The 16,081-nt window shown below is 38.5% G+C and overlaps 1 protein-coding gene across 1 annotated transcript in view; it reads left to right on the top strand.

Moving 5' to 3' along the window:
• LOC140237291 (DNA-directed RNA polymerase I subunit RPA1-like) overlaps positions 1 to 14,466 on the top strand; it is a 50,245-nt gene extending 35,779 nt beyond the window's left edge. The window contains exons 25-35 of the mRNA XM_072317233.1: positions 382 to 511; positions 1,766 to 1,815; positions 2,278 to 2,335; positions 3,286 to 3,395; positions 3,943 to 4,259; positions 5,222 to 5,409; positions 7,269 to 7,349; positions 8,494 to 8,649; positions 10,612 to 10,722; positions 12,018 to 12,210; positions 12,652 to 14,466. Of these exons, the coding sequence (XP_072173334.1) occupies positions 382 to 511; positions 1,766 to 1,815; positions 2,278 to 2,335; positions 3,286 to 3,395; positions 3,943 to 4,259; positions 5,222 to 5,409; positions 7,269 to 7,349; positions 8,494 to 8,649; positions 10,612 to 10,722; positions 12,018 to 12,210; positions 12,652 to 12,752 (1,495 nt within the window). The 3' untranslated portion in view covers positions 12,753 to 14,466. The remainder of the gene's footprint in view (positions 1 to 381; positions 512 to 1,765; positions 1,816 to 2,277; positions 2,336 to 3,285; positions 3,396 to 3,942; positions 4,260 to 5,221; positions 5,410 to 7,268; positions 7,350 to 8,493; positions 8,650 to 10,611; positions 10,723 to 12,017; positions 12,211 to 12,651) is intronic.
• The last annotated feature ends 1,615 nt before the right edge of the window (positions 14,467 to 16,081 follow it).

Here is a 16,081-nt window from a genome sequence, read left to right as displayed (position 1 = left end):
GACTTTAAAAAGTGGAAAAAAGAACTTGTTCTTTGATCCACTTTTCATCTCAGATCAATCTTTTCGAATCCTGTATATTTCTTTCTGTATTTTCTTAATTCTGTATATTCCTTTTTACAACAATGTTTTCGTACATGAACAGATTGAACTTGCCTTCTGAAAAATAAAATCGACACTGGATGCAATGTAATGTACTGGTGGTCATTACCCTAGGATTCACATAAAATTAAAACATATTCCAAAAAGAAACAGATCAGGCAGTCTTACTAGTCATAACTGCATTTATACCAAGGCAAGTTTTCTGTTCATACAAATAGCACCCCAAACCTCTACTCTATTGCCCTTCCACCCTTTTCACCTTTGCCCATTTCCCCTGTGCAGTGAGATTCTGATGGTAGCCAGTGCCAACATCAAGACTCCAAGCATGGAGGCACCATTCCAAGACCGTGGGATCTCAGCAAGGAGGGTGGCCAAAGTTCGTAGACAGCTCACCAGGGTCAATCTCTCTCAGGTCAGTGGAAAGTTTCAGCTTTTCTCTCTTGATACTTCCTGACCCAATTGGATTGTAAATTGGATTGAATAAAATCAGGTGGCAAATATGTGAATCCAACAACACATTCACTCTTCATAATTCTTGTTTGAAGTGGATTTGCCATTTTATATTGTTGATTTGCAGTTGATTTTTACTTTTTCAGACAATTCAACCACAATCATTATTTTTATCACTCCCAAGGCATTTTTGAGATAGCAGTTTGTGTAGTTCTCAGTCAAGTTCATGTATCAGTGTTTGACATTTCCATGCATCATCACTAGTTACCTCCGCCAAGGGAGGAGGTTATGTTTTTGGTACCGTTGGTTTGTTTGTTTGTTCGTTAGTAAGTTATTTAGTTTGTCTGTGTGCAAAATAACTCAAAAAGTACTTAACGGATTGGAATGAAACTTGCAGGAAAGTTTGAGAATGACACAAGTAACAAACGATTAACTTTTGGTAGTGATCCGAAATTTTTGGGGGAATTTATGAAGGATTTTTGATATTTTGGCAGGTAGGGTCAATGAACTTGGGAGTTCAGGCTGCGCGTATTTAAGGTTTGCATGCGCGCACTAAAGTGCGTGCTCTCGTTTCTGCTAGGGCAAGGCGCGCCGTGCAGCTGAGGGTTTATGACGTAACAAAGGCTTCTACATGGGGAAATCGGGCGACTTGCAGCACACAATGCTATATGTACGTATGGGTGGAAATCACTGATATCTCTATGGATGAACAAGATCAGTGGTGGAAATGAGCTGCATACTTGGCGGAGGTCTGCGCTCTCAGAGTGCTTTTCTAGTTTTACAAGTCATCAGTCTCATCTTCAAATGTTAACTTAAAATCGAAGAAGACAAGAAACTTAAACCCTTGAAAATTTCCAATTTTAAAGCAGATATTTGCAAAACCTTGAGATTTTTCTTGTGGCCATCTTCAATTAATTTTTGTTTTAAGGAGTAAAGTGTGACAAATTTTGCACATCACAGTCAGAGCACATCAAGAATGATAAAATACCAAAAGCAAGAAATTGATGTTCAGTGATGTAATTCAGGATATTTTTGATGATGTAACAGATGTTATACTCATTCATCTCAAATCAGAGATCATGACTCATTTGCGTTGAGACTAGGGGAACTAAGTTAGTATTGTTTGTAACTATGAGACAATATGTTTCCACTCTATGATATCTACTAGACTGACCCATTCTGCATAATCTGATTTTGCCCTGTTTTTAATTCACAGGTCATTGAAGACATTGACATCTGGGAGTCATATCAGTTTCCAACAGCTTTGTAAGTGTTACAGCTGATACTTGACTTTGATGACATTATATGTATGTGGATGATGACTAGTAAAAATGCAGAAATGCCTCAAAGGATAAGATTATATTTTTGTCAATTCAAATGGCTTCCGATGTCATGTTCATAAATGACAAAGGTAGAAGTTGGAAAAAAAGTGATGTAAGTTCAGTTTCGTAGATTTAGAACATTTTATGAAGCCTAGAAATGTAAAATATTTTTACATCATGTTTTTGTTCTGTTTTTGTTTTGTTTTGTTTTGTTTTTCCAGTGAGGAAAGTGATTTTACCACGTACTTAATACATGTTACTTTATTTATTTTCAATTTGTAACACAGGGATTTTCATAATATATCTCATCTCCTGCTGATCCAAGATACAATCACATCCTAAAAACAAAGCAGTGAAATAGATATTGTTATTGACTCTTTTCCTTTGCATTTCACATTTCTGCCAGTGACCACTTCCGAGTCTACAAGATAAGGTTGAGCTTTCTTCCACACAATGAGTACAAGGTAAGATTCATGTTTGATATTTGCTGGCCTTTATGGCCTTTGTCCCAGGTGGTATTACTAGAGCTGGGACTGCACTGCTCAAGCTGATTTTCAAGAGTGCAACATTTTCATCACAACGGTCTTGTCTTTAACATGTCCCCCCCCCCCCCCCCCCAAAAAAAAAAAAAAAAAAAAAAGAGAGAGAGAGAGAGAAGAATGCCAACCGTTAATTGTGTATTATAGTTGTTGAATATGAAATAAGATAAAGGAGCAGAGAGCATTTTGATTTAGCAGAAGGGTTATAATGTCAGGAAAATAATATTTGGTATTCTGCAAACCGGAGTTCATTAGATGTTAAAAGAAGCGTATAGTTTTGGTTGAGACCTAACTTCAGGTTTCTAATATTTTTTGATGAGATAATGAGAAACTTCTCGTGAAATATGAAAGAGGATGTAATTCCCACAGGGATTCAATATTTATTTGATGAAAATCAGTTTTAAAATGGCTGAGATGTCAGCTTTATACGTATTTTTCTTCCTCTTATGATCTCTGACTCTATACGGGTAACATGATGATGCACCACATACAAATTTCATCCTCTGTTCAAACTTGTTTTGTTCCTATTGCCGGTCAGTTTCCTCATTAATGAATGTTCAGAGACCTTGTCAAAACAAGATGGATGCATTATCCATTACAAATAACGGTAGATGTGGAAAGATGCAGGAAAATGTTGAACATAGTTTTTGTGTGATTCTAAAGTGGAATACACCTTCAGGCATCACTGAGGTATTGCAGTAGAAATCTATTGAAAATACTTCTATAAAAGTGAGGTGTCCCAAGAGAAGTCATTATGTGGTTTTTTACATTAAGTGCATTTAGATACTCAGTTATTATCACTTTGTCAGTACACTTCCTTTATGTGACAGATTACTTCTGAACATTTTATCTTCTTTATCACATTTGACTTCTAGGATGAACTGAATGCCACACCAGCCAGCATTCTTGAGTACATCGAGCAAGTTTTCCTCAAGAAATTTCTGGATGTTGTGAGGAGAAAAATGAAGGACATCAAGAAGACAAAGTAAGCACTGACTTCCTTCACGAGATTGCTTGAATGTGCCTATGTGTTTGAAGTCCTTTTGCCATCGAAATACAGTTATATTTCTAACAATCCTTATCAAACTGATGCAAGTAGTTGGAAAATCATTATAGTAATCGTATCAGTTTGGTAAATGGATATGACAGAGTTATTAACCTGGTAGATTGTCTGTGATTTTGAAGGATATCCAGGGTCAGAAGTCAATGTCCAATTCCATACTGTCACTCTTCATGCTTCAAATTTCAACATAACCTTGGACTGGAATTGCACGCTAATTTAATTTGCCTGAATGAGACCACTTGCCTTTTCAGTTGTGGGTTCACAAAGTTTGTTCCAAGACGTCCCTTACACATGATCTGTGAAAAATTCTCATCAAACCTGTTATTTGTGAGACACAGGGCGACAATAGTAAACTGTACAGATTGAGATCAATAACACACACACTTTGAAATATCTGCATGCATTTTTACATTTTTGTTAAAGTGTGACCCATCCAAATAGTTTGCCTCCATTATACACACATCCTCAGATTTGCATCAGCCAAGAAATCAAGGAGGACTGTTGGAGGAGAGGGTGACTCTGGATCCCATGGCAACAAGGATGCCTCCAGTGGTGATGCAGCAGATGATACGTCCCCAGTGACCATGAAAAGAGAGTCGGTGTCGTCCGATGAGGGGAGTGGGGACGACCAGGATGCAGCCACCTCCAAGTACAAGCAGAGACACCAGGAGGAGCAGGAGTATGAGGATGGAGAGGAGGAGGGGGAGGAGGAGGAGGAGAGGAAGAAGAAGGCACAGCAGGAGAATCTGGAGGAAGATGGAGATTGGGAGGAGATTCTTGACTCTGGTGAGAAATCTTTGATCTCTCTGACGCTATGAAGGTATCAGAAAATATGTCTATGTCGTTTTGTTTTTGCAGTGAAAGCACTTTGTCTCTTAGTGATTGAATTGATCTTTACAACTTGTGCCCTGTCACCCATTTTCACTTGGAAATAATGTGCTTGTGTTGAACAGAGAAATTATACAGAATCAGTCTGAGAGATGCACAATTATAAGTACTATTTTTAACAGTCTATACCAATGCATTTCTAAGCATTGCTTGAGTTTTCTGAGAATGAATTCTTGCAAATTCTGAAGCTTTGAAATGAAGGGAAAATCACCTAAGAGACTTGGTCAATCTGACTGATAAAAAGTAAATAAAGACAGCAGCTCAGGAAGCTGGAGCAAGATCAGACAGGCATTTGAAAAGTACTAGAATGACACTGTGATAGCCACTTTGTCATCAAACACTGCATCCTTTGAAAGTCTCATTATAGTTATCTCTATTTGCTATTAACCTGTTCCATACAGAAACCTGGTGGTCTGTGTATTAAGTCTGGGGATTTCAGAATTCAGTATGGAATGGGTTAAAATGACCACAATGTTGTTTGGGAAAGGGAACAGCCTTCTATAGGAAGTGCAATGACATGATGTCCATGATATATCTTGCGAAGAATCATTAAGAAAATATATACTGGGAAAGATATGAAATGAGTGACATTTCGGGCACTGTGGGAAGTGTCAGTCAAATTGTTACAAGGCCAAAATGACAATATGGTAAAGACTTTTGCATGCCATGATAGATGTCAATCGTGTAAATCTTTTATGATGATTATCAAACTGCCACTGACATGCCGCATTCGTTTCCATGCAATACATGATATGAATGCCAGGTATATCCCGTGGGTGTGTTCTCCTCTGAATAGAAAAAATTAGGCATCTGCAATTTAGTATCATTGTGAGGTATTCTATCTCTGTGATTCATTGAAGGTGATGAAGAGGGAGAGAGTATCCATGGAAACCACAATGGAGAGGAGGTAAAGATGGAGGAGGAAGAGGAGGAAGAGGAGATGATGGAAGAAGATTTGCTGCCTCCCAGTGTGGAGGAGAGTAGTGCTGCTCCCAGGAGGAAGAAGAAGATGGGAGTCAGTGAGAAGGACAAGGAGCAGAGGATTATGGTATGATTGCCTGTTTATATTATACTCCATTAGGAATGGTGTTTATGATATGTTTGTCTATCCATGTATACTCCATTAGAAATGGGGTATATGGTATGTTTGTCTATCCATGTATACTCCGTTAGGAATGGAGTATATGGTATGTTTGTCTATCCATGTATACTCCGTTAGGAATGGAGTATATGGTATGTTTGTCTATCCATGTGTACTCCGTTAGAAATGGGGTATATGGTATGTTTGTCTATCCATGTATACTCCGTTAGAAATGGGGTATATGGTATGTTTGTCTATCCATGTATACTCCATTAGGAATGGAGTATATGGAGTATATGGTATGTTTGTCTTTCTACACTCCATCGACAGCAGGAATTACAACTGCTTTAATGCTTGAGCCCTCGATGAAAGTTTTCATTTGAATATGTTGGTACCAGTGCATGATGACAGTATAATGACCCTGTAAAGGTGTAATACATTTCTTTGCTTTGAGAATGGTAAATTATGATAATAGCACACATTTGGGGGGCAAACGCATATGCCAAAGAAGGCACTTATGAGGCACAATAGACGAGGTTCCAATGACGTCACCAAGTCATGCTGAGGGGCAAAAATTGCGTAAGGAGACCCCCATACGAGTGGGCAAGGGCGTAAGAGTTACATAACCACGTCTCATGATAGGCAGGCGGGTATACACTAAGCGTACACCGCGCTTGAGCCATGCGCGTAATACGCATGAAATTTACTTTTGCCCCTCAGCCAAAGCGTCATTTGACGTCACAGAATCTTGTCTATTGCAGAAATATGCAAAAATTATATATTTAAAGTTTCAACTGAACAGGCATAACAAAAATAAACTTTTTTTTTTGTTGTTGTTGTGCAAGTAATTTTTCCTGCTCAGGCAGGTTGGATAAGTTTCACAAGTTTTTAATTCCATGGAATCAAGACATTAGCTACTGGAACATATTGCAAGCAAAACTATTTGCTTGCTTTCATTTTCGCACTGGTTTCTTACTGTGCAAAATGCACAAAAATTTCAGAAAGGTGTCAGAAATTTCAACACCGTGACAATTTCCAATTTTACAGTACTGTGAAGGTTCAGTAATTATATCTATGTATGATCGAGGAAATCAAGAATTCTTGGGTTAAAAGTGATTTTCATCACTTGGTTTATGGCACACTATAAAAATTATGGAGAGATTTAATATGGTGACAAGAACAATGAAATTTTGGTGGTGTAAATATTTCTTCACCTCATTGCTATGCCTAGAGCAAGAAGTCTCATTTCAGTAGGCAGAAAGGAATTCCAGTATAAATGGCTGCCTTCATTTGTGATCTCACATGTTTATCAAATCTGAAATTGGACCCTGGATTGGGAGACCACTTAAGTGCTATCCTCTCACCCCTTCTAATGTCATAGAGGTACCTGTTGTATGTTTATTTACAAAGAGAGAATCTAAGACTGGATATATCATGTGTGGTCTCGAATAAAGGATTTGTGGAATGTAGAGTTTGATTTACAACATACAGAACGTAAACATACAAATACGTGTCTTTGTCATTAGAAATCTTATGGTTGTGAGTAGAGTTTCTTTTCTAGTGATGATGTTCTAGTGATGAAACTAGGTAACGGCTTTCAATGTCATCTGAAACTCATAAAAGGGATAGGCAGAATTTATATTGAAATTCCTCCTAAATTTGCAAACCTCCGTATATTTTTCTGAGATATTTTTCTGAATTGCATAACAATATGTGGCAGCGATACTGGAGAAGTTTATCAACCCTTTGAAATGAGTACCCAGTTGTCATGGTAACAGAAATGTTTATTCATACTTAGGATTTTGTTTGTGTCTCCTTACTGCCAGGCTGTGCTGATGATCAGTCCCATGATTGCACTCTATGACTTTGATGCTGTCAATCAACTGTGGTGTGAGTTCACATTCAAGGTGAGTCAGCTGTCAAAGGCAGACAATGTAGCAAAAAGTTATTGATGAAAACTGCTTTTAACATGTTGAGGGCGAGTCCCGAGTATACTCGGGCAGGTGTCTATGGGAAATGCGTGTTGTAACAAAATCAGTCCCTCCTCAACAGGTTAATATCCAATAGTGGCGAGCCAATGGAGTAAAATGGGAGTCAAGTGGAGCTTGAACTTTTGATCCTAGTATAATCTTCATCAGAGACAGAATGACAAACTAGGGAAAGCAATCATGGATTACACACAACGAGCACAGTCTGAGAAGGGCTAGGGACACAGAACAATGAAAACAAGGGGTGGGCTGGAAGCCACACAGGTGAGGAAGGGGGATTAGGGGGTGAACAGACAAAAGGCAGAGGTGGGCCAGTGATGATCTGAAGAATCATGGGGGCAACCTGTGAAGGATAAAAAAGATGAAGATTATGATTCTCGATAATGGACCAAATATGTCATTTGGGTTGACTGACTCAAATCTTTAAAGTTTGTCTTACCTGGGAGAGTAATCTCTTCTCTACCCACTGTCAAAATTTGGCGGCTTAAAACAAAACCAAAATGGAGATATTAGCAGTTTTTCTAGACCATACTTTTTCGGGCAGGTGTTGCTCTCACTGGGAAATAAAACACCTTTTCATTGATCCTTCTGCACAGCACACCTGAGTGACATTAATCTTTAAATCCTCTTTTTTTTTTCTTTTCTGTAAAACTGAATCTCCTATTTCTCTCTTATTTCAATCACTTTTAAGTGGGTTAAGATGGTCTAATTCTAAGAAGTTATATATCATTTAAAGCTCACTCTTTTAAACAACAACTCAAAGTCAATATCAAAGAATGTTTTCACCATGGTTTTCCATCTTCATATTTCCGTTTTGAAATCCAAAGTTTGTTACAGATCTTTCACTTTTGTGTCTTTGGCTCAAGCATCATCATTTTTCAATGTAAATCAAGTATTAAGAATGTACATTGTATTTTTCACTGTACATCTTCATTATCATATTCACAAGAATAAGATAAAACATCACCAAAGCTCCCAGTCACCTTACAGTATTGTGAATTAGAATCATCAATAGCCTTTCATGGTGTATTAACTGACAAATGCATTATTGTAATCGTTACAGCTTGACCTGACAGATGCCAAACTGGACATGTCTTCACTACTGGAGTCCCTGGCTGAAGATGCCACCGTCCACCATGTCCCCGGCATCACTCGATGTCTGGTGTCTGGACATGGGGGGCTGGAGCCCAGGCTGCTCACAGAGGGAGTTAACCTCCAGGTAAGTCTAGCTTGCTGCTACTGTAAAAGTGGATATTTTCGCACAACTAATTTTTCGCGATAGGTCGGGCAAGAAGAGTTTCGCCTGTTTTTAATTCCGCAGAATCAAGACACCAACCGGTGGAACATATTACAAGCAAAAATATTTGCCTACTTTTATTTGTGCGCAAGTTTCTAGTTGCACAAAATGTGTGAAAATTTCAGCACTGCAAAAATTTCCACTTTTACAGCATTGGACCATATTGCTCCTGAACTGTGACCCTGGGCTGCCCCTCTTAAAAATTACATAACAATCTGCAGCTGTCCCATAGCACAGCTGTGTGTGTGTGTGCGCTTCATTTAAAGGTCCACGGCATCCCTGTACCACCGTGTTTTCTAAATGGAGTAAAAAAACAAAAACAAACAAAATAGTATACAATCAGTACAGTTTCTGTTAATGCGTGCTAGATAATGTGAAATGTTTTGCTTCTTTAATGAATACAGGTTGACATTTGAAGATACCTGTAGGTACCTGTAGGGTTAAAGATCAGTTCATTTAACAGTAAATGTAGGAGGATACACTACAGAGTGGAATCTCAGTCTATACTGTTTTTATTGTGGTCATCACACCTATCAGGAAGTCTTGCAGATAAAGTGGCTGATTTGTAACATTTCAAAGTAGGTGATGTAAATGGTTCCATGGCATTTGCTCCTGTGACAACTGCTCCAATTAAATATCCACACACTACATAAACATAAATTCTACCCACAAACGTAACCCTAATCCTAATCCTCACCTCAAAACTACATGTAAACCTAAAACCCTGCACAACTATAACCCAAACCCCAAGTCCTTGGAGAAAATAAGACTGGAGCAATTTTCACAGGAGCAAATGTTGTGTCACCAATGTGAGTACATACATCACAGTGTTCATTGTAACAGTATCATATTTGAAGATGCAGAATTGCCACTGTCATTTAAAACTTCTAGCAGTGGACAGTCAACCTGTCAAGAACATCAAGTGTTCTCATCACTTTGCTGCATTCCTTTGAAAGAAAATGACAGACAATCAAACACAAGAATTAAACAGGAGTCCATATCAGCGTACAGGTAGAGAGGTAGGGTTGAGAACAAATACTGTCCCCAGGTAATATTCAATTTGTATTCTACCAGCTTGCTAAGGAGAACTCTTTCCTGTAATGGACTGAGATTTGTGTTCCTCCTCTCCCCATCTAGGTCCCCTCCCCCTCCTCCTCTCCTCCAGTTATCACAGATTTTTTTTTCTCCAGAAGGCAGCATAAGCTAGTGAAGGGAATGTGACATTGGGGAAAAAAAAAACATATAAGATCTGAATTGAGGGCATTCTTGCATCACCAGGGATGTTCTCATTGAGCAAATTGATTTTCCCAGGAATTGGTGATTATGGTTAGCAATTATAGTAGAGAAAACAACCTTCGACCAGAGCATGCTCATAATTAGTGCGTGTTGCACCGATGCAAATTATCACCATCTGGAGATCAATGTCTCAAAATAGTCTTGCCAGGGGAAGATCATCCAGACACAGAAATGAAATATCACTGCCAATCCAAAGCAACCCAAGTATGTGAGCACTCGTTTTAGGTGTGTTTAATGTCACAGGCTCTGTTGCAGCTGGTTCCTGATGATAGTTCAGTATTTTCTGAGAGTAGTCAGTCATTTTTCATATGGGTTGTTGAGCATCCATCTAGTGGCAAGTTTCTGAAATGCAAGCCATTCAAGTACCAACAAATCATGTGCTGATATAATAGTCCTTCCTTAACCTAGGCTATAATTTACAGCCTTCGGCATTTTGAGGAAATACATGTAATGGTGTGTTATTGCTTTGATATATTCTCTATGTCTCATTTTTTTTTTCTTTTTTTTTTACAAAGGTCTAATGGTGCTCTGATTTTTGTTGTGTAGCAGTCACTTCCTGATTTCTTCTCTTTTTTTTTTTTCTTCCAGGAATTATACAAGTATGACAAGCTGCTGAATCTAAACAGAGCCTACACCAACGACATCCACGCCATGGCCAACACGTATGGAATAGAGGCAGCATGTAGAGCCATCATCAAGGCAAGTTTGCAACAAGAAAGCCACTAAACTTAAGTTTCTCTTAATCACTTCTGGACACACTTTGGGAAAGTTTTCACTGAGCAGCATGGAGTGTGCTCAGTCTGTCTAAAATGATGCATTTACTTGAAATGAAGGATAAGGTGTACAATAGGTAAAATATTATACACTGTTTCCCACAAGAAAATATCTGGTGATATTTAGATAATAGCATCATCAGCCATTTTGCCAAGATGCTGTTTGAAGAAGCAGAAAAAAATTGTCTGTGCTCTGTTGCCATCTTTTTAAATTCGAGTGTACATCAAAAGATTGTCGAAATAGAAGCCATTTTCTCTGAGGTGATGATTGCCACAAAGAAATTGTAATGGCCTGAGCTTTTGGTCCCACCAGGCAGGGAAAGCAATTACATTATTATAAGGACTACACACAACAAGCACAGTCATGGGAGGGCTAGGGGCACAGAACAAAGAAAACAAAATGGGTGGGTTGGAAGTTAAGGGCAAGGAGCCCAACAAGTAAGGGAGCCGATTAAAGAAGGAGGGTGGACAGACAGGTCAGGGCACACTGCTTATTCAGCCCCCCACCCCTTCACTCGTGCTGTTGCTGTTTCACTCTTTCTCTATTCTTTATCCCTCTGTTGTTCCTCATCTTATTTGACGTTCCCTCCCTATTCATCCTTATCCTTCACAGGTTGCCCCCTATGATCCTTGGGATCATCACTCGCCTACCTCTGCCTCTGTCCACCTTCCTGCTTTAATCCCCTCCCAATACTTGTTGGGCTCCTTGCCCACGACTTCCAACCCTTCCCTTTTGTTTTGTTTTCTTTATTCTGTAGCCCTAAACTTCCCCTGACTGTGCTTGTGTGTAGTCCTTATATGTGATAACTTTCCCTGACTGTTTGTCATTTTGCCTCTGACAAAGATTCTGCTAGGATTCAGGCCCCTTTTTACTCCATTGGCTCGCCACTATTGGATAAGCAGTTTTCAGCAGCTTTTTTTTTTTGCTACAAAGAAATTGTAATAGAAATTACAATTTTGCTCTTTTTGTGTATTAGGCAGCAGTGCTCTCATGAATCCAATAGAATCACCCACCAATACGTGCAGTGGAAAGTTTGTGGAGTAATTTTATGTCCTGCAAAGATGATATGAACAATAGAGATAGCTATCACAAATATACAATAAATTGTGCTAGATCGAATGCATGGATGCCACAGGCCAACACAAAATTCTTGTTGTGCTTCCTGAATGTAAAACTTCTGTGTTATTCAACAATGCTAAAAACCTTGTCTTTGTGAACAGGAAGTTCGAGACGTCTTCTCAGTGTACGGGATCACGGTGGACCCCCGTCACTTGTCCCTCATTGCAGACTACATGACCTTTGAGGGTGTCTACCGACCTTTCAACCGCATCGGTCTGGAGTCCAACGCCTCACCGCTTCAGAAGATGACCTTTGAGAGCTGTATGAAGTTCCTGCGTGAAGCCACTATTCAAGGTCAGTGAAATCCACAGATCTTACCAAAGCTTCTTGCTGTGGATAACCATCGCAATATATTTGAGAAGTTTATGAAGATGCTAAGTTGTGATAAATCTGGTAGTAATGTTATGATTGAGTCCCTTGTTTCCATTGATATGTGCTGAGATGATATGATATATATGTTTTTAAAAAATTTTGGGGCATATATAAAGAAATTTCACCTTTTCTTTTGTCACCAACTCAAGTAGAGCATTGTTTCAACTGAGTTTGAGTGAATAGATAAATCTTCAAACCCTTTGAGGGAAGGGGTACTCTATGTCCATTAAGTAGCCTTGATTTGTTGCTCAGTTACCAGTTACATGTGTGAGGATGATGAGGTAGCTCAGTCAGTTGGAAATGTGTGTCTGCCTTGCCAATCAGTTTTTAAGAGAGCATCTCTTTACTTTCTTTTTCAAACAGGTGCCAAGGACAACCTGCAATCACCGTCCGCTCGTCTTGTGGTGGGCAGAGTGGTCAACGGTGGGACAGGCTGCTTTGACCTCATTCAGCCTCTCATGTGAAGAGTGGAGAGGCAGCTCTGGATGGCCTTGGAATCATCCAAAGTGACCTTTGTTCTCATGAAATGATGGTAGAAAGTCTTGGTATTCAGTGAAATTCAGGCTTTTGTAATCTGGATGTTCCAGTGAATTATTGCAAAGGTTACACACACTATTCACTACTATCTTATATTCAACTTTTCATATTTTGGGCAATTTTCACGAAAGGCAGTATTCAATCGCCCAAAATTAATCTTCCAATCAAGTCTTAAATCCACTTTTGTCAACCATTTTGAGACACCATATAAAAACCTTTTCACAGTGAGCAGAGAATTTGTTGTGTTCTACACGGGTAATACAGTGAGTTTCCTTGAACTTATGTGATTTCACACCTCTTTCTGCACCTGGTCAGTGGAAAATGTTACAAAGTTTGAAAAAGTTCATCAGTTATGCATATACAAGCTGTTATGATACACACTAGAAAAATGTATGTATCTCTCAGAATAATGTCTTGGTGTAAATCTCCTCATCGTAGCTACTCCCTTATGAAGGGAGACAGCCCATTAATCTAGGGTTGGTCCATGTCTTCTTTTTTCTGGTAACTTTGCAGTGGCATTACAGAAAACGGGTATTAATGTTCTTTAATGTTAGTACGTAGAGCAAAGTGTAGCTCAACTGAAGTTTTCTGGCTTCTATCCATAGTGTATGTCAGTCCAAGACTATGCTCTTTTGATAATTGCTCATGCTTTGCTTTTGTAACTTCAAATATTTGATTTTGCACTTCTCATGAAAAAAAAAATGGATTTATTTTGATGAAATATTATAGCTACAACTGAATTCTTCTTTTGCATGTGTACCGTAATAAGAGCACTACATCATGAGAATACATGTGCAAAGAATAAGTGTATCTTTTGATAAATATTTGAAGGAGTGTACTAAATCATTAATAACATTAATGTCTGGCTGGATTGAGTGATGATTGTTCTTTATAATGAAATTATCAATTCAAGGAACACACTAATAATGCACCTGTACTAGGTTTCAGTGAGCGCTGCAAGATAGCAGCACAGAAAATCTTTGAAAAGGAAAATGTTCTGTTTTCTGATAACCCCAAAGGGAGAATAAAAATGAGGATTTATTTTACATTGTTTTTTTTTTCCCTCATTGCACTACAACTAGACCAGAGATGATTAGTTTCAAGAACCTGTTGTATAATTAATGTGATATTATCGCAATTGCATTTGTACTGTGGAATCAAGTAGATATCCCATGAGCTAATCATCTGTTGCAGTTGGTATATTATGAATGTTTCTTTCTATGGTGGTGTTGGTTTGTCCTGTGATTGCATCTCATAGGATTCTTACATAAGAGAAGCATAATTACATGGCCACAGCTCCCAGCACCAAGCCTTTCAGTTAACATGATATTTATTTATGCAGAATAAAGTGCCAATAAAGAATCCTCTCCTGTGTTTTAACGTATTATTTTGAGCATGATTTTGCAACAGCTTATTTTTGCCACCTGGTGTTGAAAAAGATCATATATATTTTTTGTTTTTAAAAGCTTCACATTTGTTTCTTGCATAGATATCTATGTAATATGATTATTCCAATATGTTCATGACAGAACAATTGTTGCAAGGTGTGATTGACTTCCAAAGTAATGCAAAGTCATCTTTTCCCCAGAAGGGAACAAAGCAGTGCTGAATAATAAAGTCATGTTTATGTTTATTCATATCAACCTCTACTTCACTTGTATGTTTTGATGTTTGTTGTTTATATTTATTTATATGTGTGTGTTTCTGTTGGTATTGGTGTGTGTGTGTGTGTGTGTTATGTTTATGATTACATAAAAAGCAAAATTATTGTAGAAATATAGATAGTAAACCATTTAGGTTGATAAATACTTGTGGAACATATGAAATGCTTTGTTGTGATCCCACAGGCCCTATGTCTAGCTATTTATTTATATAAACTGTATGCTCATTAATTTTCATATGTAAGACCCTTGACTTTTGATAGGTAATGTTCCCAAGGAATTCATACTTTTACATGAATCAGTGGCTGAATATCAGTAAATGTACATTTTATCACATGTGATAGAATTAATGACACTTAAATTACTGTATAAGCTGTTATTTTCGCGAGGGTTTTATTTTCGTGAATTTCGCAAGCTTTGGGCTGATTGCAAAATTAAAGACACGCGAAAATATTACCCCGTCATACCTTATGACAAATTGATGACAAAATGGCGAATTTAACAACACGCGAAAATGCCACTGATACCGTGATTGGCGAAAATATCTGTACGCGAAAATATTGGCGTATGCAGTACATCCCAATTCCTTTTGTAAAGTAATAGATTGTTGATGAAGGGGATGGTAGTAATGTTTAGATGCTTGCAAAGATGACAGGAATGATGGTAGAGATGATGGTGATGATGATGAGGAGGAGGAAGATGGGAAGGATGAGGATGTCTTGGCATTTATATGCCTTAGTTGGAAAGGAGGATTCTTAGTAATGAGGAGACATTGTTGAGATGATGTAAACTGTGTGAGTGCCTTTATTCAACTGGTTCTTCCAGTGTGCCCTTTGCACATGGGGCATATCATGTTACATCCAGCTACAGCTGGCAGGTTAGTCTTTGCTCAGACTCATCATTGCAAAGACTTTACAAACATAATACATGTATATCAACACATCTCCCTTTCTTTAAAAGGAGATAACATTGTTATCGACTATTTACGTACACATTCATGACAACTTCTCAGAGTTTACTTTAACTCTTTTGACTTTCATGCATGTGCGTTTCAAACATCCAAATATCTTTGCTGTAGTTTCAAAACTGAGTTCTTTGAGTTCAATGATTAGAGTTCATATGCGACATCCGGGTTTCACTGCTTCTTAGTGCGCGTATTTAATCATTCGCGTATTTTAACTAAATCCTGTCTTTACATTATCATTAGAGTCCATCATGTTTCAACTATTAACTCTAACAAATTCGCGAAAAGTTCTTCTCGAGCGGTCTTAATAATTCGCGAAAAGTTCTTCATCGCTAGTTTCACTATTTACAAATCTAAGCGGATGGGAGGCTTCACGATGCGTCCACTTCGGGTAGATTTCACAGACGTCGCGTTTCGTGTAGTCTCGTCTACCATCGGGGCGTTGACGTTGTCGTCGTCGTCATCGTACCTCTGCGCTGGTTGTCGCTCGTCTTGGCCTCGTCTAGGATCAGGTCGAAGATGATGCCTATTTCTGCGACGAATCTCACCAGTCTCTGTCTGGACCAGGTACGACCGATGTGGTAGTGTTTTCTTGATGACACCACCTTGTGACCATCTGCCGGTATTCATG

This window comes from Diadema setosum, chromosome 13 (genome assembly GCF_964275005.1).
Source record: "Diadema setosum chromosome 13, eeDiaSeto1, whole genome shotgun sequence".
In the NCBI taxonomy this organism is placed as follows: Eukaryota; Metazoa; Echinodermata; class Echinoidea; order Diadematoida; family Diadematidae; genus Diadema; species Diadema setosum.
Note: the sequence above shows the minus strand (reverse complement) of the source record. Positions and strands in the feature narration are given on the sequence as shown.